Below are 25,726 nucleotides of genomic sequence, written 5' to 3' on the forward strand. Positions count from 1 at the left end.
TTACAGTATAGTATTTCGATATCTAAAAATAACACATTTATATAATAGAATTTAATTCCTGAGAGTCATTCTGGTCCACACTCCATTCCAGTAGATGGCGGAAATGCATTTATCTGTTGTTTGCCAACCGCCAAAAATGTCAAAGAAGAAGAAGAAACCGCGTTTGTACCAGTAGATGGCAGTAGAGAGTCGCGTGCTGTTTAACTGAACAATAATAAGAGCTAAGAGGAAGCTACTGTCACTACTGTACGGATGTTCTGGCTTCATATAGGATGCTCATCTGCTCATATGTAAACATTTTACAGTTTTAAATGTTTTCAACAAACTTCTTAGTCCTTATTGGATTCATAACCTAGCTGGAGGTAGTATCTAATATTTTGATGTGTCACTGAGAGAAGAACGAGTGCAGCTATTATTGCTATCTAGATAGCATTCACAGTAGCTCACTTTTAGGTTAGCTGTAAAAATATGTGCAAAACAAGAAGCTAAATATTAAATATGGCTATTATTTCTTTGAAAGGCTTAGCATATAGTGTCTAGAGGAGAAATAATAGTCGTTTTTGTATGTAATTTATTTTTGCGGAATACAACCTCATATTTGTTTTTGTTCCCCCCCCCCATCTCTTTCTGATTTGATGTGATTGTAAATAGGTCAAAGGTAAAAAGAACCCTCTGGAATCAGGCCTTTGAGAAGCTGATGGTCCCGTTTCAAAGATGCCCTACCACTGCGTGGCTTATGGATGTGGCAAAACTGTAGAAGATGGGGTGACCTTGTTTAAGTTCCCAAAGGATCCAGATGAGTTTCGGAAATGGGAGAAACAAGTTCAGAGGACCCGCGTGAAGTGGGCGGCCACGCATTTCTCCCACCTCTGCAGCGATCACTTCGGCAAAGAGTACTTTGAGGGGAAGCTGCCATCAGGAGCTCTGAAGCTGAGGCCCGGAGCAGCTCCCACGGTGTTTGTCCGTCCACACTGCTCCCTCTGCAGTGGAGTGGGCTGCAGAAAGTGCCTGCCTTCCATCCAGCACTGCACCAACTCCACAGAGCGCAGGGATACTGTAAGATGCTCAATGTGGGGTTTTCTGTATGCCTCTTAGTGGGTCACAGTTAGAATGTAAATATTTTCACATTTCTTCGCAGGAAGAAAGCAAGGAAAAGGAGGCTGAAGATGAAAACATTGGTAAAGAGGAAAGTTTGCCAAAAGGAAGGAGGATCTCCAGGGAAAAGCAGAGAGGCGATGAACCACGTAAGGAAGGATAATGAACAACAAGGCATCTTACAGTAGCAGCCATTTAAAATGCCCCTTCCCAGTTAAACCCCAGCTGAATGGCAGCCCACTTCCCTCCCAACTCCCAGCAAAATCCCCTCCAACTTCCAGCCACTGGAGTGACCCCCTCTTCCATTTTTTCTACTCTGACTCCTCTCTTTCACTGAATTACAGGGTCTAACCAGGAGATGATGATGCTTCTCTTTATATCTTAATGTCCACAAATCTTGACAGAAATAATATTTTAGTACAAAGATTGATGTTTAAAAAGGAATAGTTGGGGACCAGCCAAGGACCCATCCAGGAAAGTGGGGAAATTTTGAATGGCTATACTGTATGATGAAAATGTTTCTTGATGTTTTGTATAAAATGAGGGTTCTGATTACTTTCTCCACTTTACAGTGATTTGTGAGATGTGTGGAGTGACAGGAAGTTTCAACACCTTCTTCTCAAAATCAAAACGTTTCTGCAGCTTATCCTGTTCTCGTTCCTTTTCCTCAAACTCCAAGAAGTCCTCCATACTGGCACGCCTGCAGGTCAGAGTTAAACCTATTCTCGGAATTTTATGATTTTATATTTAGCAACTTTTCAGACCCCTCTAGCACTTTGATTTCAAAAAAGCGCTTAGCGCCAAATCTAGAGACGTTTTTCTGCTACTGGAAACTTTAGAGACAACATCTAAAAGCAGCGAACTCTGCTCTCCAGAGCAAGTAGATTGGTAACCCCGCCTCCTGCTCTCCTCTATCTTGTCTGCTGTCATGATTCATGCAGCTATTATTTCATCCAAATGAAAAATGGAGAACAGAGAAGCAGATCATGGCTTGTCTACAATGAAAAGAAGGACTGGGTTATTTACTTTGGCCTTTTTGGAAACACAGGAAGGAGCAATCAGCTAAGTGAGCTTAGAGCTTGGAAAAAATCTTTCATTCCTTTAGAGACAGCATGAAAAGTCAGCTGAGTACAAAACATAGAGGAAAACAAGAAGAAAAGGGACACAACCTAGAACAGATAATGGATGTCTATTCTATTAACATTTCTCTATCTGTAGAATGGGTCTGTTTTATGTGTTGTCTTCTCCATTCAGAGGGCCCCCTGCCTGTCTTTGCCTAGGGCCCCACATTTACTAAATCTGTCCCTGAGTCTAAGATATATTAGTTATTTTATTGTATTTAATTATATATCTTATATTTTATTATTTAAAAAAACTGAAATGTTAGAACTGTATTTTCTTTCAAATTACATACCGGTAGATCGCGGTAATGTATATTAAAGTTGTTTTCTAACCTAACAATGAAGAAGTAGTTTTATGTTTGTGGAGTGAACGGTAGGAGGCAGCACTGAGCTATGCGCGTCGACCCATCCTGCCGCTTAAAGGAAGAAGAAGATGACCGCGCTGGACTTAAATTCCACTGTTGTGTGGAGGGGCGTGTTTACATTTGCCGTTTAAACCGAATTTAATGTAAAATATGGTGAACTATTGCTGCGTGGAGTCCTGCTCCAGCAAGCAGATTGGGATTACCTGCCATCGGTTACCGATGAGCAACCCGGAGCGACTCAGACAGTGGTTGTTTATTCTGAACATCGACCCAAAGACCCCGAACCACGTTCTCAGCAATCTGGTAGTCTGCCACAAACACTTCAGTGACGACGACTACGTCCAGGCAGACGCCTTTCAGAGCCGCCGAAGCCACATCCTCAAAGCCACCGCCGTCCCGACCTGCTCGGCCCCCGACCCGGCCCCCGGACTCAAGCGGAGGGTGAGTTTCCGCGGGCACCGCCGTGTCCGGGGGCAGCCAGGGCCGGTCCTGTGTTAAACAGGGACCACATGGAGCCCTGAAAAGACTATAAATACATTAGACCCTTTTCACCAATCCAGACTTTTTGAAATGTCGAAGAATTTGTGGGTGTTTTTGTTGCTTTACATTTAAATGATAGATTTTTATTGAGTGTTTGTCTCAGCAGAAATACAACCATCGGGTTTTTCTCGATTTTCTGATTCTGAGTTAGTGGTGGTTTTATTAAAACATCAGAGCTTAAATGTGTTGCTCTTTCTGCAGCAGAGGGTGTTGCTTTAATACAACAGAAACAGACCAGGTAAACTCAGGAGATTACTCCTCCCCAAATGCAGTCTGCTGAATTCCTTTGTTACACAAACCATCAAGAGAAATATCAGCTGTGCTGCTGCCATCAACGCCTTTGTTTATAAATGTTGGAGATCGGCCTGTTTTTCAGTGTAGTCCTGTTTCTCTGACTGACTGGCTGGATGTGCTCTCTTCACAAAGCAATCTTTGTCTCCCTGGCTTTTAATCAAGTCTAAGTGGACATCTGGCAGAAATTACATTCTAACTTATTTTATTCTATTTTATTGCATTGTGTTTATGTATTTTAGCTTTTAGGTTTTTACCTTGTTTCCTGCAACTGTGATATCTGTACAGCACTTTGGTCAACCCCGGTTGTTTTAAATGTGCTTTATAAATACAGTTTGAGTTGAGTTCATCCTCTGACATGGGAGCTGGCTCGGAGCTCGTCTGCCTGGCTGTGTGTTTCCTGGACGGGGCCGCCTTTTACAGCTGCTTTTTCTATCTCTGCTTCTGTCTCCTTGAACCCCAGTCGGCCTCAGCAGATGGCCGCTCACACTGAGCCTGGTTCTGCTGGAGGTTTCTTCCTGTTAAAGGGGAGTTTTTTTCTCTCCACTGTCGCTACAAGCATGCTTAGTGTGGGGGATTGATTTCTAGTCAATGATTTGATGCAATCAACTGGTTTTCCTTAGATAGAAAACTTTGAATCAATCTAACTGTATGATCTGGTGAACTGTAAAGTGTCTTGAGATGACGTGTTGTGAATTGGTGCTATAGAAATAAACTGAATTGAATTCTACAAATCCTCACTTAGGGGAAGGAGGAGGTGATGGGAAGAGGGGCAAGGGTTAGCTCATGTGCAATAATCTCCTCTTACTGTTCAATAACACATGCCTGCTACTGCGTAGCCTGTGTAATTTTTTACTAATTTATAAGGTCAGTACATCTCTGCAGCACAAGTGAAATAATCCAAGTCAACTACTGTGTAGTCTTTCCTTAGCTCTTTACTCTGCAGATATTTTTATATCTAAAGAAAACATATTCCAGGACATTACAACTTTTTTATGCTTTCTTATATCATATACACTTTTTTTATACTGTCTTTATTTATTTATTTTAATCTTTAACGGCGTATTGCTATTGTAATCTATATAAGCTACTGGAACCAGAATTTCCCTGAAGGAGTAATCCCGAGTTATAAATAAAGTTGAGTCTAAGTCAAACATTTCCAGTATTTACTGGGTTAAAAAATGGATGTAGCTCCTAAATTTAATACAGTTGCAACCTTTCAGATACTAACAGGACTAAATGTCTCATGCAAAAACTGATTTGTCAAAGGACAGAAACACATTCCTGTACTTGTTAGTTGTTGGTTTTTATTTTTTTCATAGTTTTTTTGTGTGTGTGTGTGTATGCTGTTGACTGTAACTTGTATGTTATTTTTTTCTACAAAGAAGTCAAGAATAGAACAGTTTCTTCTTTCGGGATTTTTACTTTTGTAATACCTGGTTTCATTTTGACCAACTCAAGCAGGTTGCTGTGGGCTGTGTGCTAATTTGTTTAAATTTTCAAGTTATTTTCATAAACCTAATTTTCATACATCTCAGATGCATCAACGTCACAGATGTTTCTTACTTCACCGCTAGATGGCCTCAGTGAGCATTTGAAGGTGTAAAGAAATCAACAACTTTCAACACATTTGCTGGAGAGCTCTAACAGTTCATACATTTAAAAAAACAGTGTCCTGTTAATTATTTGAAAGGTCCATGAATTAGCTAACCAGAGGAAACCCTGTACAGTGTTAAATATATTAATATGGATTCATTTTAATTATTTTTTTTGTATTTAAGTCTGTTTAAGTGAAGTTTTATTGCATTTGTGAACCACTTTGCTGAGGCAGCGATTTTATTCCTCTGTTGTTGGGATCTGATGAGTTTTGGTCTTAAATTCAGAAAGTGATTTTTAAACAGTAGGAAAGTTTTTTTTAACAGGTCGTCTGTTCAGTGAGGTTTTCCCAGCACTCATTTATACAGAACCTGCTGTATTCATTATCTCAGATGAGATGATCATTGTCTTCTCTCCAAATGCAAGTTAAAGCACCTTTAGTTTGAGACGTTCATTTTCTTCTGCGTTCTGAATAGTAGTTGCAGAGAAGTTCATCTAATTTCATTTTTTATGTTTTTATCTCTTTAGGGTCGACCTCCCTCAAAAAAAGCTACCGTGCTCAACAAGATGATAGCCAAAGCCTCCTCTGCAGCTGCAGGAGCAGAAGGTATTATAAATAACACACACTTTGCTCAACAACGGGTAGAAAAAGAGCAACTTATGATGAAGAATGGAGAATGGCACGACGAATGACAGATGATCACTTCAGAAAAAAAAAAGCTTTTTTACCGGGCCAGTAAATATAAATTGCTAAAAGTTCCTTCTCTAAAAAACACAAAAGGAAAATCTTTCTAAATAAAATCCTGCCATTTTGGAGCCATTTAAACACTTTAAGTTCTGACCTTTTTATTTTAAATAAAGAGTCTTACATTTTTTTCCTCCTCAATGTTAAACTTGGTGAGATAAAAATTTCCCAAGAATCTTTTTTTGTGTTAAAAGGAAGGCTGGTTGCGTAGTTGGCATGAATAGAACTCCATAGAAATGTATTCTTAGATCAGTATCCTTTACATATTTAAAAAGGCAGAGCAGCAGCCGCTGATATAAGAATGTTCCACCTTTTTATGTTTTTATAGGATTATACCGAATGTAATAAAATCAAAAATAAAATGTAATAAAAACACGTTGAATCAAAAATATGTGTAGAAATAAAACAAAATGCCGAGATGGGGCGGACAAAAACTGTCTCCATCTACTTCCTGTTAGACATTCATTTTTGTTTTATCAGCCATATGTTTGATACCAATCTAATACTTCTTAAATTTTTATTTAAAACGAATATCTAGTTGAGGATATTTCTATTCCAGACCCTGCAGCTGAAATGTCTGACACACCTTTCAATGAATGGGATAAAATAATTCCTCTGTACCTATGGAAAGAGGAAAAAGGCAAGAATTAAACCCCTGCGAAGGAGGCCTCATCATTGCCTGTTTAATAGATTATTATTATTCTTATTTAGCTAAATCTCTTTTTATTGCTGTTGCACTGATTACTGGAATGGATGGAAATAGAAAATAAAGAAAAAACTAGAGAAACTATTAATGCATGAATGCTGGTTAGAAGACAGGTGATGTCTGTATGATTCAGACTTTACCTGAATAAGACGGATTCGAGCTATAAAGGGTGGATGGGAGCCGGGCCTTCCATCATATTGACTGGACTGTTTTTAGTCAGGCCATACGGTCCCTGAAGGCTCAGGATAGATCCAATAATAATAGATTCAATCAGAGGCCCATTGCTAAGGTTCACACCCATCAAAGTTAAGTCATGCTTTTTTTGGATTCCTTTGAATGGATGTCAAACTCTATTTACATTCAACCCAGGATTAAAATAAAATGCCAGAAAATGAGATATATTAATAATAAACAGAGAAGGCCTGCAACTAATGATTATTTCTCAAATTGATTAATCTATTTGATGAATCGATTGATGATCTGATAGCCAAAGGTTCCTTTAAGATTTTTCATGAAGGGAAACCAGGAGAAACTAAAACTTTTCCAATTGAGGAGATCTGGATAGAGCAGATTGGAATACGAAAGCATTTATTTAATGTTATATGCAAAATATTTTTTCACAATTTTAATATAATTACAGCTTTAAGTGGGAATTCCTGTCTTGTTTTTTGGTCTATACTCTAGTTAATGAATAATCGATTACTAAATTAGTTCAAAATTATATGGATAATCGATTGTTTCAGCCCTAAAATTGAGAAAAGATGTTTTGGTTTTGTGTTTTTATTTATCTTCCATATTATGTAGCCTATTATTGTGTCAATAATGCTTTAGTTGTAATGGATGCAAAATTTGAAATAAAGTTTTTTTTTAAATGCAGTTACTACAAAATATACAATAAAAGTGCCCCCCCCCACCCCCAATATCATTTTGCATTTCAGTTTTGTTCCTCTGTGGGTATAATCCACTGTTAGGACCTTTTTATTTTTCTTATTCTTTCTTTCTTGTTCTTATTTCATTCTCTGGATGGATACGAGCAGAAAGAGAACAAACTTGGCTGGATATTTTTGACCTTTTTTTATCATCTTGATAAACCCTTAACCCCACAATGCTCTTCAATGGGATGGGTTAAATGCAGAGAGTTAATTTAGTTGCTCTATACTTGTGACAGTGTAATGACAATGAAAAGCTGGAAAAATAAAAAGTAAACTACGACTAATTAGATCAGGCTAGAGATTTTCTTTATTTTTATTTCGAGAATAAAGTTGTAATATTATGAGAATAAATTCGTAACATTACGAGAATGAAGTTATATCTTCTGAAAACTCCTACAAGAAGCACTGTCTTCCCTGAAATGATGAATATGCAGCATCATGTGAAGTTATACTTTGGCATCTGTTTGACAAAAATCAGGAAATCTTTTAGCAGCAGCATCAAACTGGGCAGGAGTTCAAAGTGGACTCAGGTTGCTGATTGGTGGAGCTGGTCGGCCGTCATCTGCCTGTCGGAGCTCCAAGCTTCTTTCTGAAATGTATTTTGGTATGTTGACTTCATTCTCGGAATTTTATGACTTTATTCTCAAAATAGAATAAAAAAAAAAAGAATCTCTTGCCTGGCCTTATTACTCCATCAACAAATTTTCACAAAGCTGGAAAATCAAGTATTCTCTCCCCATCCATGATGTCAGTAAACTCCTGCAGCATTTCTTGTAACTGTAAGAAAAATCCAACAGCTGCTGGGAAGTGGGATCTACATTCGGGCTGTAAAATGATGCGTTCTTTCTGCAGCTGCAACGTTTGACTGGGGCTCCTATCTGAAGAGAGAGGCGGCCGTGGCTGCACCCGTCCCCTGTTTCGCACATGTGAGTTTACTCCATATGTTACTCCTCTATATTGAAACTAATTACTTAGTTTTTTTCGAGAATGGCTTTACATTTATAATTATGAACTATGTGGCTTAGATTGTTGCTGGTGAAGCATAAAGTTGATGAGCTTCCGTGTCTCTGCAGGCTCCTCTGAGCTCATATTGGGATGATGTGGTTGTTGGGATGAAGGTAGAGGTCCTCAACACCAACTCTGTCCTTTCCAATAAAGTCTACTGGATAGCCTCTGTTATTCAGATTGCAGGTATGTCCCATCTTTATTATTTATGTGCTCATTTCAAAGTGTAAATAGACCATCAAGCTTTGAACTTATTTTATCTGCTGCAAGGTTTTATCCATTTAAAAACTAGTTTAGATGTTGAAGCTCCATTTATTGTTTCTGTTCAGTCAACATGCGTCTGAAAGGCAGCGTTTATCTTAAACTAGTGTCCGTTTTTTCTACCTCTGCTCTCCACTCACTGGTCTGCAGGATACAAGGCGCTGCTCAGATATGAAGGCTACCAACACGACAGCAGCCGTGACTTCTGGTGTAGTCTGGTTTCTGGAGAGCTGAACCCGATCGGCTGGTGCTCCATGACCAGCAAGCTGCTGGTGCCGCCGCAGGGTGAGCTTCAGCGGGCAGAGTTCAACCCAAGGCAGCAGAAAACGAATGAGTAATTTCTTAAAGCAACCACATGTTTGCCTGTTTACAGATGTGACAAACATCTCGGACTGGAAATCATATCTGATGAAGAAGCTTGTGGGATCCACCACTCTACCTGTTGACTTCTATGCAAAGGTAAAGGAATCGGACATGTTTGCTGTTAAACTGTTCCCTGCTCATGACTGGGGACTTGTATGGCCCCTGACCAGAACCTTTGGGTGTTTTTGGTTCCGTAGCTGGCAGAGAGCATGAAGTGCCCGTTCAGGGTGGGCATGCGCTTGGAGGTGGTGGATCCTAAACACCTGAGCCGGACCCGAGTGGCCATGGTGGACTCGGTTATCGGTGGCCGTCTCCGGCTGCTGATTGGGAACCAAAGCGATGTCCATGAGAACGCCGTCTTCGACTTCTGGTGCCACATGTGCAGTCCTCTGGTCCACCCTCTGGGATGGTCCAAGACGGTGGGTCATGCAATCAAAGAATCTGGTGAGTTTTAACGACTTTGCTTTAAATTGATTGACTTTATTTAACTCACATTGGAGAAATGTAGTCATTACATCAGCTAAGGAAGGAAAAGATGCATATATATATATATATATATATATATATATATATATATACACTATATTGCCAAAAGTATTTGCTCACCTGCCTTGACTCACATATGAGCTTAAGTGACATCCCGTTCCTAATCCATAGGGTTCAATATGACGTCGGTCCACCCTTTGCAGCTAGAACAGCTTCAACTCTTCTGGGAAGGCTGTCCACAAGGTTTAGGAGTGTGTTTATGGGAATTTTTGACCATTCTTCCAGAAGCGCATTTGTGAGGTCGCACACTGATGTTGGACGAGAAGGCCTGGCTCTCAGTCTCCGCTCTAATTCATCCCAAAGGTGTTCTATCGGGTTGAGGTCAGGACTCTGTGCAGGCCAGTCAAGTTCATCCACACCAGACTCTGTCATCCATGTCTTTATGGACCTTGCTTTGTGCACTGGTGCACAGTCATGTTGGAAGAGGAAGGGGCCAGCTCCAAACTGTTCCCACAAAGTTGGGAGCATGGAATTGTCCAAAATGTCTTGGTATGCTGAAGCATTCAGAGTTCCTTTCACTGGAACTAAGGGGCCAAGCCCAGCTCCTGAAAAACAACCTCACACCATAATCCCCCCTCCACCAAACTTTACACTTGGCACAATGCAGTCAGACAAGTACCGTTCTCCTGGCAACCGCCAAACCCAGACCCGTCCATCAGATTGCCAGATGGAGAAGCGCGATTCGTCACTCCAGAGAACGCGTCTCCACTGCTCTAGAGTCCAGTGGCGGCGTGCTTTACACCACCGCATCCGACGCTTTGCATTGCACTTGGTGATGTATGGCTTGGATGCAGCTGCTCGACCATGGAAACCCATTCCATGAAGCTCTCTGCGCACTGTTCTTGAGCTAATCTGAAGGCCACATGAAGTTTGGAGGTCTGTAGTGATTGACTCTGCAGAAAGTTGGCGACCTCTTCGCACTATGCGCGTCAGCATCCGCTGACCCCGCTCCGTCAGTTTACGTGGCCTACCTCTTCGTGGCTGAGTTGCTGTCGTTCCCAAACACTTCCATTTTCTTATAATACAGCTGACAGTTGACTGTGGAATATTTAGGAGCGAGGAAATTTCACGACTGGATTTGTTGCACAGGTGGCATCCTATCACAGTTCCACGCTGGAATTCACTGAGCTCCTGAGAGCGACCCATTCTTTCACAAATGTTTGTAAAAACAGTCTGCATGCCTAGGTGCTTGAATTTATACACCTGTGGCCATGGAAGTGATTGGAACACCTGATTCCAATAATTTGGATGGGTGAGCAAATACTTTTGGCAATATAGTGTATATATATATATATATATGAGCTCTTTTTATTGCTCTGGGTGTCAAATATAGAGAAATACAGGGTGTAAAAACTTTGACTAAAGCAGCTCCTCTCCAGTCTGATGCAGAGGGTGGAAGGTGTTCTCCATGATGGATGGAAGCTTGGACAGCACCCTCCTCTCAGCCACTTCCTCCACAGAGTCCAGAGTGCAGCCTAGGACAGAAAACGGCCTTTCTCCCCAGTTTGTTCAGTCTCTTTCTGTCCTGCTCTGCGCTGCCAGGGGCCCAGCAGACGACAGCGTAGAGGAGGGCTGATGCCACCACAGAGGCTATGTTCGCACTGCAGGCCTTGATGCTCAATTCCGATTTTTTTGCGAAATCCATTTTTTTTACGTTGCTGTTCATATTTCCAAATATATGCGATTTGTAAGTGATCTCCTGTGTGAACTGCAGTCATACAACGCAAGTGTCCCGCATGCGCAGTAGAGGACGCAATGACGTCACAGGCCAGCGTGCTCCTTTTTTTTCCGTAAACATGGATAGTAGCGCCAGCGCGCATCTAGCGATCTTTTCCAACCATAGAAACTCAATCTTTTCAATATGTTTAAACATAGATACTGCTCTCAGCATCATCATCTGCCATGGTTGTTGTTTTTCTTGCCACTTCTGTGTAGTAAGATGCATAATAGTGACCTTTTTTATCGGGTGTTAATGATGTTAGATGGTTTGATGACCCAACGTGGCTGCTCAGACATAGGTCGCATTTGAAAAGATCAGATTCAGGACCACATAGCCAAGTGGCCTGGGTCTGATTGGAAAAAAATCATATCTGTGTTGTTCAGACTGTCATGAAAAGATCAGATCCAGGTCGCATATGGGCAAGAAAAATTGGATTTAGGTTACTTCAGGCTGCAGTGTGAACATAGCCAGAATCATGAAAGGTTTGAAGCAGGGGCCTGATCACTCCAAAGGACCTCAGCCTCCTCAGGAGGTGGAGACGGCTCTGGCCCTTCTTATACAGGTGTTGGTGTCATGAGAACACCCACAGGTATTTGAAACTCTCCACAGTTTCTATGTGCTGCCTCTGGATGATCACTGCGGAGTGAGGTGGGGGTCTTCTCCTGAAGTCGCTCCCCAATCAGACTAGAATATCAGATACAATATTCACTAATAGGAAAAAAATTATCCAAACAAAATAAAATAGAAAAAGTAGGAAAGGAGAACATGGAGCGGACGTAACAGGCTGCTGCATGCGCAGCACCATCAAAAACGGGTCCATTTCTGTTAAAGGACAGATCTTCTCATTATTTTATGAATCTTTTTGGGTTTATCTGGAAAACTCTTGGCTTTTCATTTCTAACATGTCCCCCTTGTAATTATGTTGTGCTACCCGTAGGGGGCGCCCCTCAACTTTGTTCAGACCAATTTATAAAGCTTATATCACTTTTTATGTGATAAAATTACACAGTAAGAACAAATGTTACACAATTTTGACTTTAAAGAAAAATAAAGCTTTCTTAACAAATTAGATCAAACATTAACAATGAATGGAAGGAGCAGAGTTGTGCAAAATGACAATCCTGCAGATAATGAATAAATGATTAACTAGAACTGGAGTGGTAGTTAATCTTTTAACTTATTCAAAATCGGAGATGAAATCTATTTACTGTTCTTAGTTGAATAATTGTAGCTCTAATTCGCTTACTTACCAGGGTTTATGCCTTTCAGCTCTGGCAGCTTGTAACAATAGACGGGTTCTCAACCACGTGACCACATGCAGTTATTTTATTTATTTATTTTTTTTATTAAACAGTGTCCTGTGTGGCAATGTGGCAGTAAGAATAATTGTCTTGATGTCAAAGAGAGCCCAACAGATTTTGCTTTCACCAGTGGAGCAGTACGGCTATCGCCATAGTGTTCCTCTTGATTTATGCATGTAAATAGCTTTATTCTAATTATGCAGGGAGTTTTACAGATTATATGGGCACTGCAATTTAAGTAGAACAGGAAAGGAAAAACAGAAAAAAGGAGAAAAGATGAAAGAGGAGATAAAAGGGAGATGATGATAAAACATTTTCAGTCTGCTTAATCACCTGCTAAGAGATGTAAATAGAACAGCACAACCAACGGACATGGTACGAGACATACAATAAAGTAACACCTATATACCTTCGCTGAAGTAGTATTATTTAATCTGACATGTACTCTGTGTTACCTGAAGATAAGAACACGCGGTTCGGCCTCAGCTCGGTGTGGGTCTGTCTCAGCATGGGGTCCGTTCTCGGAAGAGTGTTGGATCAGTCTGATGCTACAGCAGAGGAAGTTGATGGACTTTAGGGGTCGAAGAAGGTTTACTTCCGGCTATCAAGGCAGAAGTGTCCTCCTGCAGATAGGCCGTGACTCAGTAGTGAGGTCTTCACAAAGGGGGGAAATTCCACGATTTTCCCGTCTCACCCAGTTCCGTGGGCGCTATGCATGATGGGACACTGCGATCCGTGAATTTTGACGCAGGAAAACGCAAGCTACTTCCAGCTAGCTTTCTTTAGCATTTCACGTGAAATGGGCGTCTCCTTGCAGGCATTGGAACCCAGGGGAAAGAGATTGATTCGATCTTGCGCTCTGGATTTAAACCTTGAATGACGTAGGGGTATTTCCTGCTGGGATTCCACCCGTCTTGTCAGCTGATTGGTCCATGACTGTCCTTTTGGCTGGAAGTTTCCGGAACCAGTCTTTGTTCTCTTTGTGAAAAGGGGAGGGGGCTGGTTTGAAATGGTTCATCAAATTGATTTGGCTCCATTGTGGCACTATACATTCCAACAGCAGCAATGCCTGCGCTTCAGGCAATCGGAAGGCCTGGCTGCTCTAATGCATTGGTTCCCAGCCCTGGTCCTCAGGAACTCCTGTCCTGCATGTTTGAGATGCGTCTCTGTTTCAGCACAACTGATTGAAATGACCATTCCTAATCCCGATTGCAGAGGAGGAACGATTATTTGAATCAGTTGTGCTGGAACAGAGATGCATCTTAAACATGCAGGACAGCCTGTTGATCATCTCTTGTTTTCTCCTGTGATGCAAAAAGGAAACCCCTAAAACATGCAGGACAGGGGTGCCTGAGGAACGATGCAAGGAAAAAAACAAATATTAGGTGGCCTATTTAATGTGACCCCAAATGTTACAATTTAAACCCTAAAATGGCATGTAATTAAATTCCCTCTATATATGAGGTTCTGTAGCTGGCAGAGAGCATGAAGTCCCCGTTCAGGGTGAATAATAAGCCGACTGTTGGTGAATCTATTGTTTACTGTCAGTTTCTCCTTTTTATTGTTCATAGCAGACAATTCTGAGGCTCCAGCTAACATGAAAGGAAGCAGTGAAATAAGTCCCAATGTGTTTAAAAAGGTAAGAGGAATAAAAAAAACTTCTGACCCCATGCTGGCATGTTAAAGCCGCCAAGTAAAGGAAAATATATAATGTTCAAACCTTTTCATGAAAGGAAAAGTCCGGTCAGCAAGGAATGATCAATGGATCATTATTTATACCAAAAACTAATATGTTTGCGGTGATTTAATGAATTTATCTTTAATCGGTAAAAAAATAAAAACATTTTTTGTTGCGACCACTGAGTCTGGGAGCGGCCATTTTTGCCCAAATATAGTAACCCCTCCCTCCTGCCATCTTCCAGCAGTGACGTCACGGTGCGGTAAGCCTAGCGCCATTCTCCCCGCTTTACAGGCTAAATCAATGGGAACTACTAGACACATCTGCAATCAACAACAATTATTGAAGATTTCCAGAGGACTTCACCATTGAAATTCACCAGAGCTATAGTGAAACTGACAATGCCCACGTGCATGGCAGCTGGATGCTGGAATACATCGGATAAAAGTGAAAAAAAAAAGAGTTATTCCACCTTTCTGATTCCGATCCTCCACGGACGGGTTGGTCGTTGGATCGCCAACTTGAAGAGGGAGGATTTGCCATCGAACTTCTGGCCAGAGAAAAAACCCGTAATATGTAGCCAACATTTGGAAGAAGAATGTTTTCAAGATGACTTGGATAATAGCGCGTTGTGACAAACACCAGATACAGCACTGGGACTTGATCAACAGCCGATACCGCACCGTGACGTCACTAACCAGTAGGTGGCAGTAGTGTTCTTTGACAAACATGGATGCCTCCAGTAAAGCACATTCACATGAAAATTACTCTGAATTAAAAACAGCATTTATTGAACAGTATGTTATAGTTTTATATTTAAAGTACTTTCAGAAGACAGAATTCTGAATATGAGCGGACTTTTCCTTTAATAAAAATGAGGAAAATGTGACTTCCCCTATTTTGGGATTTTAACTCAACCAGTTTTGCTCGTTTGAGACTTAAAGTGTTGACTTGCTTCTGTCCCACATTTATTTTTAATTTTTTCTTCCAGTTTCTGATCAGAGCAGTGTGTTACAATATGATTAAACCATATTTATCTGCACTTTATTTGTTTCTTTCTTTATATTACACACTATATACCATATTGTTAACATTAAAGGAAAAAAAAACTCAAAAAGACTAGATTTATGTTAAAATCCAAAGTGAAAAAGTTAGCTCCCAGAAGAAGGCCTTTATTTGCTCAGGAAATAAATAATTAACCTTTAACACATTATATTTTAGTTCACTTGCTATTTTTACGGAGGGAAAATGTGATTACAGTTCAGATCTACAGAAAAGATATATCTGCCACTTATCGTTTTACTTCCTTCAAACTTTTCATTATTTGTTGCTTTAGAACATAAAATCCCACAAGGATTCACTGAAGTATGGAGGGAATTTTGCTCCATTATTAGTTCCAAAGAAGAAAAGAGGTCTTGGAATGAAAACCCATTTTGTGATGAAAATCTAAAAAAAAAAGTAACCCAACAACTCCTTTATCATATTTTATTTTTCAAACAAAAACATATTTTTTTATTATTTATATAGAGTTTTACCAGTTGCCTTCCTTTCACATTCCCTTAAGGGGGCGGGCTTTCCTCCGGAGTGAGGATTTTTATTTGTCTGCTGAATGACAAAGTGGCAAAAGACAAAGTGTTTTTTATTGGGTCTGAAGTGAAGAGAACTTTATCTGTAAAGTGCAAATTTAAAAGAATCCAATTCGTAAAATTCAATCAAAAATCTTATAAATATGAAAAAGTTTTTGTTGGCCTTTTAGTATCAGACTGATGTGAGAAACGCGTTGAAGAAACGATGTAAACGTCCTGGTTCTATCTGCTCATGTGTTGAACCTCCAGCCCAGGTACGTCTACATGGGGAAGATCTTCTTCGAGGAAGGAATGAAGCTGGAAGCCATCGATCCTCTAAACCTGGGAAACATCTGCGTCGCCACTGTTCACAAGGTTCCCTTCCTCCATCTGATTGGTCGGGTCAGCTTTCATCAGAAACAGACTTCTGACTCTCTGGATCTGCAGGTGCTGCTGGACGGCTACCTCATGGTGGGCATCGATGGGATGAAGAACGGCGCTGATTGGTTCTGCTACCACGCTTCCTCCCACGCCATTCTACCCATTAACTTCTGTAAAAGGAACAACATCACGCTCACTGTTCCTCCAGGTACATTTCCAGCCACCCAGAGCTTCTTCATCAAATCTTTAAATGGATTTAAAACATTTGATGTGTGTTGATTTCTGCTTGGTATTAGATTTAAAAATCATCCCTAAACTCCTGATTTTACAGAATCTAAAGAATGTTTGTTTCCTGACAGGTTCTGATCCTCAGACTTTTACCTGGGAAAAATATCTGCAACAGACTAAAGCCAAAGCTGCACCAGCGTGGCTCTTTAATACTGTAAGTTCGTTGTTGTTTTTTTGCGTTGGAAACACCTGTCAAACACCAGATGCGGAAATGTGATTTTGGCACGGTGCCAAAAGTGGCCAAAATGCTTTTTTTTCCATTCTTAAAAGGGAATCTGATCAGATAAATAGGCATGATTGGAGACCTTCTGCATAAGGCAAAGCCTTTGCTCCTAAGATTTAGCCGTTGGTTCATTGAAATTTAGCATTGAACACACAATAATAACCAAACTGAATAGAAAATAAGAGTAACACAGCAAGCTTATGTAACGCATGCTGGTTACATCACCTGAAATGGTCACACAATGACCTCCGACCCCTCCTTCGAAGGGTCTGAGCCTCTAGTTTCCAGTGATACCGCCATTAAGGGGAGTGGCTAAAAATGAATAGCTGCTGTTGCATTGTCTCCTGCAGAGTCACAGATTTCAGGTGGACACGGCTATAAAACAAAAAATATTTTTGAAAAAATAATTTGGAAACATGTTTTAGAAGTTTTAAAGTCCCATTTGAAAGGCGTGTAGATGAAACACCATGTGGCTGTGTTTTGGTCATTTCTATAAATGGATAAACATGAGCAGGTCTCAGTCAGGCTTAAGGGGTTAAAATCTGCTACTTGTTCTTCAGGACAACCCGGGTCACGGTTTCTCCCCCAACATGAAGCTGGAAGCGGTGGACCTGATGGAGCCGCGGCTGGTGTGCGTGGCCACCGTGAGGCGCTGCGTGGGTCGCCTTCTGTTGATCCACTTTGACGGCTGGGACAACGAGTTCGACCAGTGGATCGACCACCAGTCCCCCGATATCTACCCTGTAGGATGGTGTGAGCTGGTGGGGTACCAGCTGCAGCCTCCTCCTGGACTCGGTAATAAAAACAAAGTGTTTTGGGAAGACGTCTGAACCCAGGAGGATTGATGGAGGAAGCTGGGTTTAGTTTAGATATCAAATGACAGACGTTTCATTTTGTTTTTCCAGTATTGCCTGAAAACCAGGTGGCACGGCACAAGAAACCCAAGCCCATGGTGCACGGCAGAAAGAGTACGTGAAATGCGCATGGATGGTCTTGTCTTCTAGGGGCGGTGGATTAAGTTTCCGATTCTGCATACCAGGTCTTAAAAACACCAATCAAACCCAAAATGGCCAACAGCTGCCCTCAAAAAGGGATCAAACAATAAGTCAGTCAATCAGCTGTCATTGGTGTATGGAATGAATTTTGTTCCATTATTGTTGGAAGAGAAGAACACGTCTTAAAAAAAAATAAAGCAATCCCGAATGAAACTAAATGGAAAATATGAACTACATAAAAAATAATAATAATAAATGATTAAATTTGAAGAAGAAAAAAAACTTTTAAAACTCTTTTTGGCTAAAATGTTTTTTAGTTTCATTTCTGGATTGTATTTTGTTTTAATTTCAATTTGCAAAGCTTAATCGTTGCAAAATTCTCTCCATATCTTAGCAGGTAGGTAAATTATCTGCAGGTGTGTTTTCCCCTTTTTTTTTCCTTATTCCATTATTTCATTAACAAATTCAAATGAAGTGCAAATTCACATATTTAAGACGAATACTACTTGTTGATCCAATTTTTGGAGCAAAATTGGATCCATAAAGTTTGCTAAAAAAATTAAGTAAAAAAAAATATAAAAATAATGACCAACAGCTCAGCTCAGCAGCTGAGCAACCTGTTCCCAGCTGTTGCATTCAGGGACAGTTGGAACTGGAAATGTCTTTAAAACCTCATCAATCTTCTATGTATGCAATTTGTTTTAAAAATAAGCGCTTCACCAAAAGAAGCAAATTTAATGAAAACTAGATGCTAATCTCAGAGGATAAATATGATCTAGACAGATTCGCACAGCATTTTAAGTCTATGTTGGAGATTTCCAATGCAACTTAAAGTGGAAGAACCTCCAGACTAAACATGTGCACCGCGCTGCAGAGAGAGCTACACCCAGTGCTCTAAATGCCGGCCATCTTGCCTGGATCCTTCTGTTATCCTGCTGTTAACCCCTTTTTAGCTTCAGAGCTGTGGGGCTAATCTCTACCCGGTGGGGGTGTGGAGGAGGATAGTGATAGATGGCCGCCAGATGCCCAGCAGAGAGTGAAGCGGAGCGGTGTAGAGTGGGCTTGTACCCACACTTGAGAAGACGGGGCTAACGGAGAGCTCTGGAGGCTAACCCTTGTTCTGTCATTTTTGCATACCCGGTCAGACCAGCATACCCATAGTAAATACCCATTTATCCCTTTAGTTTTATATGAAAAATTCACTTTAAATTACCTCAACAGGCGTGTATCCCTTTATTCATGTACAAAAAACAACTATTTAATCACTTGTTGTGGTTTTTTGAAGCATATGGCGATCTGACCTTAAATAGTTTTTTTGTACATGACTAAAGGGATAGATGCCCGTCGAGGTAGTTTAAAGTCTATTTTTCGTGCAAAACTAAAGCGATAAGCCAAAATCTGTCGTCTTGCACATGCGTATTGACTAAGGGTATGCTGATCTGACAGAACACCGGCCGGGCAGACTGCAGCTAAATGATGCATTATTTGAATCATTCATACTGGCAAAAAACCTGTTTAAACCCAGGAACAATGGGCTTTTAGTGGCAGTGGGAAAAGCTCAGTTACGCGGGTCAAATGACTCGGCAAGGGACCTGTGTTAAATCTCCTCGGCTCGGATCTGCATGCTGTGGGAACACCATAACCGGTGTTCTGTCATATCAGCATACCCGGTCAGACCAGCATACCCATAGTCAATGGGCATTTATCCCTTTAGTTTGGTATGAAAAATAGACTTTAAACTACTTCAACGTGCATGTATCCCATGCATGTACAAAAAAACTATTGAATTACTTACTTGTTGGTGTTTTTTGAAGTGTATGGCAATCTGACCTTAAATTGTTATTTTTTTTGTACATGACTAAAGGGCTTCATGCTCGTTGAGGTAGTTTAAGGTCTATTTAAAAAAAAAAAATAAAGGGATAAATGCAAATCCGATGTTTTGCGTATGCGTATTGACTATGGGTATGCTGGTCAGACTGGGTATGCTCATCTGACAGAACACCGGTGTGACCCGTACTCAACGTATGCACGTCACAACATTATGCCGGTCGTGTGTTAAAATAGCAAAGCCAAACAACTCTGCTTGTATCCAAGAAACATCGCACAACACTGGCAAGATCAACCCGGTTTTGAAAATCCCAGGTTTGCAATCTGACCAGGTAAATATCCCTTTGTCTGCATGACTTTCACCCTGGAGTCTGTGGGATAGAATCCCGCAGACAGTATGCAACCCTATAAACAAGCAAAAGAAACATAAATGTGAACAGGAATCCAGTTGCTCACAAGTTAAAGCTCAGACTGACTGGACTGAAACAAAGCCATTATAGATATGCCCATACTGGTTTTAAATTTTCCCACTAAGAGACAAAATAAAAGTTTCATATTTTATTCGTTTTCGTCTGTTTATCTCCACAGGAAAGAGGAAATTTAGGAAGGGGCTGTCCCAGGAACAAGCTGACATCACTGCTAACAAACAGCCAGAATGTGTTGAAAGTAGCCAGCCTGAAGCCCCCCCAATCAAAACCGAACCGCAGGAACAGGAGAGTGAGTGACCGGCTCTCACATCCATCACTTGTGCATTTGAACGACTGGCTGGCTCATTTGTTCTGTTTTTGCAGTTGCTCCAGTTAAGGTGAAAGTGGAGGAGATAGATGGCCCTATTGAGACCCCCCCCAGGCCCCAGCCAGCCTTACCATGGAGGGTGAAGAAGGAGGAGGCAGAGCAGCAGGTAGAGCCGAGACCGGGTGGGATGACACGGCTGAGCGGAGACCATCAGAGTGAAAACCAAATGGCGAATCCAGACTGGAAGGACAGGAACCGAGACAATGACAGCAGCTTGGATGAGACGTGGGAGACCAACAGTGAGGACACTGCAGGAGAAGCTGAAGACATGGACCTATGAGATCTGTTTTCAAGCTCCATGACAGTAACGGACAAATAAAATGCAGAGTCTGGATCATTATGGTAAATTATTCTCAGCCTTGCTCCCATTAGACTGGAATCAATTTCCCACAGAGTCGTCCAGAGTTAAACCTCTACCTCACTTTTCCTCTTCTGTTTTTTTTTGTAATCTTAATGAGATCATTTTTGTTTGGATGTCTGTTCAGTTAAAAATGTTTCATGAAATAAACTGATTTGCTGCTGTTTTTGTTTGAATAATCCCAAATATTTGGCGTTATGAAATCATCCAGGTCAAGGTCAAGAAGACAGAAATAAAATGAGGAAGAACCCTATGAGATGATGCACAGGTCCTACCTCTTAGAATCTTTTCATTCTTCATCTTCACCTGCTGGCCGGTTGATTTCACCTAAATATACCGTAAATCCTCTAATAATGGCCAGTCTGGCTGTCGGCGGAGGTAAATAATGGCCAGACTTGTACACAGGCCGGGGCTATAATTAGAACCAACAACGTTTCTGGGCAGTCCTCAACAACATGTAATAGTAACATACAAGTACCACAGGGGGCAATGTTTGCTAATGAATCCAAGCCATTAGCATGGGAAGTCCCATCCTTACACAGAGATCGTAGTGGCCTTACACAATCATTCTGATCTGAAAGACAAATGTGATTAATGGTAGTTCTGGTGGTAACCAGGAAGCGTTAAAATGACAGAATTTCGTTGGCCTCCGTTGTTCTGAATTTCCCTTGAAATATATGATACTGGTAGCCTACTTCCACCTAGCCTGCCTCAAATAAAATTTCGCTGTGATGGCAGAACAGTTTCCGTTAATTTAAAGCTACAGTGTGTAATTTTCAGCGACATCTAACGTCCAGACTGCAGACCGCAGCAACATGAACATCTCCCCCCCAACAGTACGGCGAGCGTTACAGGACAAAATGTCTTCCACGACGTCCGATTCACCTACCTTCTCAAGTGATGAGGTTTGTTTACATAGATAATTTTACAGACGCTTCTCAGGCATAATACTGCCATCTATTGTTCAGTACCGTCTCAGTTCATCTCTCTCAACTTGCCGTAGTTACTTTCGAGCGTAATGGGCGATCTCGCAATCGCTAGTTTGTTGGCTCTGCGCTGCCGTAGCACAAAGATGTCTGCCTCCATGGCTGCGAGACCCGCTCCTATGTAATTATAAATGACGAATTCTAAGGCAACGCAAATATTAAGGTTAAGAGACTGAGCTCGTAGATGATAAATAACATAGTTATGTATAATATATTACATTTCTGACTGTATATCCCTGTAATTATTACACACTATAGCTTTAAAAAAAAAACTTTGTATCACAAGTCAGTTTGGCCAAGATACCATTCTGTGTCTTTTTTTTTTTTTTTTTTTTCGTATTGCCATTCTAAAAAATTGCAGCTGCTGGAAGATGTCAGAATTGTGTTCTGTATACCGTTATGGTAACTGTACTTTTTCAATAAATTAACCGAGTATTTTATAGGTTCAAAGAGACACAAAATCTTGTTTTTATTCATTCCACTGGTAGTCTGTTTTGATCAAATAGAAATGGAGTCCTGCCTCTAACTCTGGCCTCCTTCCAATAATGGCCTGGACCAAGATGCACCTGAGTGAAACCAAGGTACCCCGGCCTATATTAGATGATTTACGGTAATACATTGATTCTCTACTAGTAAACCAGTTTTCCCTGTAATGTTATTGTGATTAAAACAGACTATGGCTGGCTGTTAAGATATTTACGGTATTAGTTTAGATGAATAGGTACTTCTGATATCTGCATTTTATGTTTTCTTGTCAAAATGAACACTTCAAACAGAACGGCATTCTTCACATCTAACATAAACATTCTGCGTGTCTAGATATGAATTTCTGATCTCTATATACCTATTATTACTGGGCAGAATTGATATTATTTTGATGACAGAGAAATATAAAATATAAAACCAAACAGATATCAGAAATGACTATTTAGTTAAACTGATGAAAATCAAATTGGCCACTTAAAATGTAAGAAAATTATTCTTACTAGCACAATTTAGTTTTTTTTTACTTTCTGAAATTCAGTTTCTGCAACATAAATATAATTTAGAAAATCTGTTATTACAGTTCTATCTAGAAATTGGATTTTAATCAGGCAGAAGATATTTTTCGTGATTTAAAATGGAACAAGTTTTTCCAATAAATGTCAAAAAAGCTGCGATGCACTGGCGACCTGTCCAAGGTGTACCCCGCCTCTCGCCCATTGACAGCTGGAGATAGGCACCAGCACCCCTCGCAACCCCAATTGGGAAAGTGTATCAGATAATGGATGAATGGATGGATGTCAAAAAAGCCTGCAACAGTAGACTTCATGTAAACTAGCGCTTTATTCGAGCAGCAATCCTCTTTATCTCCCTCTCCTTTGCAGCTGTAGTGCTGTTCCTCTATCGTTTAAACATGTTCTGCATTTTTTTTTCCATTAAAATCTCTACTTCTAGTGGTGTGAAACAGGCCCTTCCTGTTGCTTATCGTCATGGTGACCCTTCCAATCGGGGCTCCTCTGATAATGGCTTTTCACACTTGTTATGCACGAGTTCAAATCTGAATGGACCTATTCAGAGTTGATTAAACTAACATACAGCTGCCTTTGTGAAATCGAAAAATCAGTTTTCAACCTCAGGCTAGATCAATTCAGAGTTGAGGAATTGAGTTTTTTTTAAACCTGCTTTGTGAGACGGGCCTCTGTTCACGAGTGAGGCGAGAACGGAGTGGGCTGCCACTATAATGCAGACTCTGCACCCAACTATTGTAGTGTAAAGAGCCAAGCTGGGCATACACTGTACGATTTATTAAATCATTGAACGCACCTACACTGTACAACAGTGTGTTTGTTCTCACACAGTGCGGCCCGACGCTCTGATGCGATCTACCTGCTCACACTGTACGTCTAAAAACCAGGTGGAACTCAGCTTCGCATTAAGATGGCGCTACTCGGACTGGTCTATCCGGAAGCCAAACAAGTGAAAGACGGAAGTGTCGATGCCTCCTGTTAAATATGAAGCTCACTAGAGTGAAACACGCTGCCTTGGCAATTTGTGCAATTTTGTGCTGAAAGCCCTAAAAAGAAAAGGAGACGTAATATTTGGACAAAGACATGGCTGAGCAAACGTGGCTACTACGATATGTAAATTTTACAGAAAGAACTCCATTTCACTAATTGCACCCCCACCGTCCTTCTGTGTTTTTGTCTAAGAGGAAGAAGAAGAATCCTTCTTTGCCCACTGAGCGATTTGCCCACGACCACCTTATGACAACAAATTTTCTCCTGACTTTACGTTTCCTTATCGGGAGGTGGTCATGAGAGGCTGATCGGCCCTCGTTATCCCTGTACACTACACGATGCATGATCAGGCTAAAAATCTGTCAGCTCGAAAAATTGTTGCACGACTGGAGAATCTGCCCTGAAAAGGGCAGAAAAATTGTACAGTGTACCCCCGGCTTTACCTAAGGTGATGAATCAGTATCATAACCAAAAGAACAAGATCCTGGATACGAGCAGCTGGTGTGAGCTTCCTCTGAGGGGGTCTGGCTCTCGCTTAGAGAGGGCAAGGATCTTGTTCTTTCAGGAGAGGCTCAGAGTGAAGCCGCTTCTCCTCCACATTGAGAGGAGCTAGCTAAGCTAACATCTTTTTTTTGGATGCTCCCTGGACACCTCCCTCTGAAATGTTCCATGCACGTCCTACTGGGAGGAGGCCCGGGGGACGACCCAGGACAGAATGGAGGGACTATGTCTCTCAGCTGGTCTGGGAATGCCTTGTGGACATGGCAAACAGTATGGAGTGAGAGCGCCACCTACTGGTCGGAAGGAGTTAAACATGTAGACCTCACCCTCTAGGAAAAATTAACCAAACATCTGATATTATACGTAAATATTGTGTCATCTGATCCAGCTGCTTTACAGCTGTGCTGCTGGCAGCTTCCTATTTGTAGGTGTAGAATAGCACCACCTTGGTGAAAAACTTAACTGACTTTACTGGAAACCTCACTAAAAGGTAGGGCTGGGTATTTTGGAAAAGTCCTGAATCGATTTGATTTTGATTCATACAGCTCTAAATCGATTCAGTTTGATTTGATCTGTTTTTACAAAAATGAAAGCTGTTCAACTGTGTTTAAAATTACTCATGTATTTTATTTTTTCCTGTCGTATTAAACACAAAGTGCAAACTTAGATAGTTTAAACTTGAGATGTGAAAAAAAACCGTCGCAAAAGGGCAAACTTGTTTGTGAAAAGTGGATAAAAGTGAAGCGTCACTCGAGCAAGCAGACGTGACACAGCAGACATTCATGAGCTGCATTATCTCCACTGCACAAACCATATTTGCAGCGTTTTCTGTAACAACTACAGGGTGTTTGCTGGTCAGCCCCATTTGTTAATGTCTTCAGTTGACCTATTGGGTATATTTGCAGCTGTCTGGCTTGACGTAATCTTGGTGGTCTGTAGCATGAGATGCGTCCTATTTATCAATGTAGTGGGTAGTCACCTTAATGGCACATATCCAGCACGTAATCTTTAGCTGTTTTCAATCCAAAATGGTTCCAGATATCAAACTTCAGGTGGGACAGTGAGAGGATAATGTTCTTTGATTTCTCCAGTGCTTTAACACCATCCAGCCAGGACTCCTAAGGTACAAGCTGGAGCTGTCAGGAGTGGACCAACACATGTCCAAGTGGATTCTGAACTATCTCACTGGCTGCCCACAGTATGTGAGGGCACAGGACTGTGTCTCAGATAGTGATAGTCTCAAGTGTTTGATTTGCAGTATGGTCCTACAGGGAACAGTGCACCAGGGCACCACTGCAGTTCACCATCTACACTGCAGACTTCTCCATCAACTCCCCGGGCTGCCACCTCCAGAAGTTCTCTGATGATTCTGCCATACTTGGCCTCATCACAGGTGGGGACGACTCAGAGTACAGACAGTGGACACACAACATCGGGGAAAACTAAAAAGCTAGTGGTGGACTTTTGCAGAAGCAGATGTTACCCCCTGACACATGGTGAACATCCAGGGAAGGGGCATTGAGATAGCGGACTCTTATAAGT

General features: G+C 41.1%; 1 protein-coding gene across 3 annotated transcripts; it reads left to right on the forward strand.

The window, feature by feature from the left end:
- The first annotated feature begins 201 nt into the window (after positions 1 to 201).
- l3mbtl2 (L3MBTL histone methyl-lysine binding protein 2) lies at positions 202 to 20,873 on the forward strand. Of its 3 annotated transcripts, none has more exons than XM_038296786.1 (19): positions 202 to 290; positions 652 to 1,056; positions 1,139 to 1,244; positions 1,668 to 1,801; positions 5,537 to 5,615; positions 7,939 to 7,941; positions 8,244 to 8,317; positions 8,465 to 8,582; positions 8,808 to 8,942; positions 9,031 to 9,116; positions 9,218 to 9,464; positions 14,159 to 14,226; positions 16,101 to 16,205; positions 16,278 to 16,419; positions 16,571 to 16,653; positions 17,283 to 17,517; positions 17,628 to 17,690; positions 20,133 to 20,261; positions 20,336 to 20,873. In XM_038296786.1, exons 2-19 carry the CDS (start codon positions 715 to 717, stop codon positions 20,617 to 20,619), a joined length of 2,433 nt encoding a protein of 810 aa, XP_038152714.1. In that variant the 5' UTR covers positions 202 to 290; positions 652 to 714; the 3' UTR covers positions 20,620 to 20,873. The 3 variants fall into 3 exon arrangements, with proteins under 3 accessions (XP_038152714.1, XP_038152716.1, XP_038152717.1); XM_038296788.1 differs by having other exon boundaries at positions 227 to 362; XM_038296789.1 differs by lacking the exons at positions 202 to 290; positions 652 to 1,056; positions 1,139 to 1,244; positions 1,668 to 1,801 and adding an exon at positions 2,632 to 3,022.
- Positions 20,874 to 25,726: the final 4,853 nt, after the last annotated feature.

The sequence above is a fragment of the Cyprinodon tularosa genome, unplaced genomic scaffold, assembly GCF_016077235.1.
Source record: "Cyprinodon tularosa strain WSP-4 unplaced genomic scaffold, ASM1607723v1 ctg377, whole genome shotgun sequence".
In the NCBI taxonomy this organism is placed as follows: domain Eukaryota; kingdom Metazoa; phylum Chordata; class Actinopteri; order Cyprinodontiformes; family Cyprinodontidae; genus Cyprinodon; species Cyprinodon tularosa.

Coding starts and splice junctions, on each gene's coding strand:
- l3mbtl2 (XM_038296786.1), top strand. CDS start 715: ATGCCCTACCACTGCGTGGCTTATGGATGTGGCAAAACTGTAGAAGAT. Junction 8,318..8,464: donor CCGTCCCCTGTTTCGCACAT/GTGAGTTTACTC, acceptor GTGTCTCTGCAG/GCTCCTCTGAGCTCATATTG. Junction 16,654..17,282: donor CAGCGTGGCTCTTTAATACT/GTAAGTTCGTTG, acceptor CTTGTTCTTCAG/GACAACCCGGGTCACGGTTT.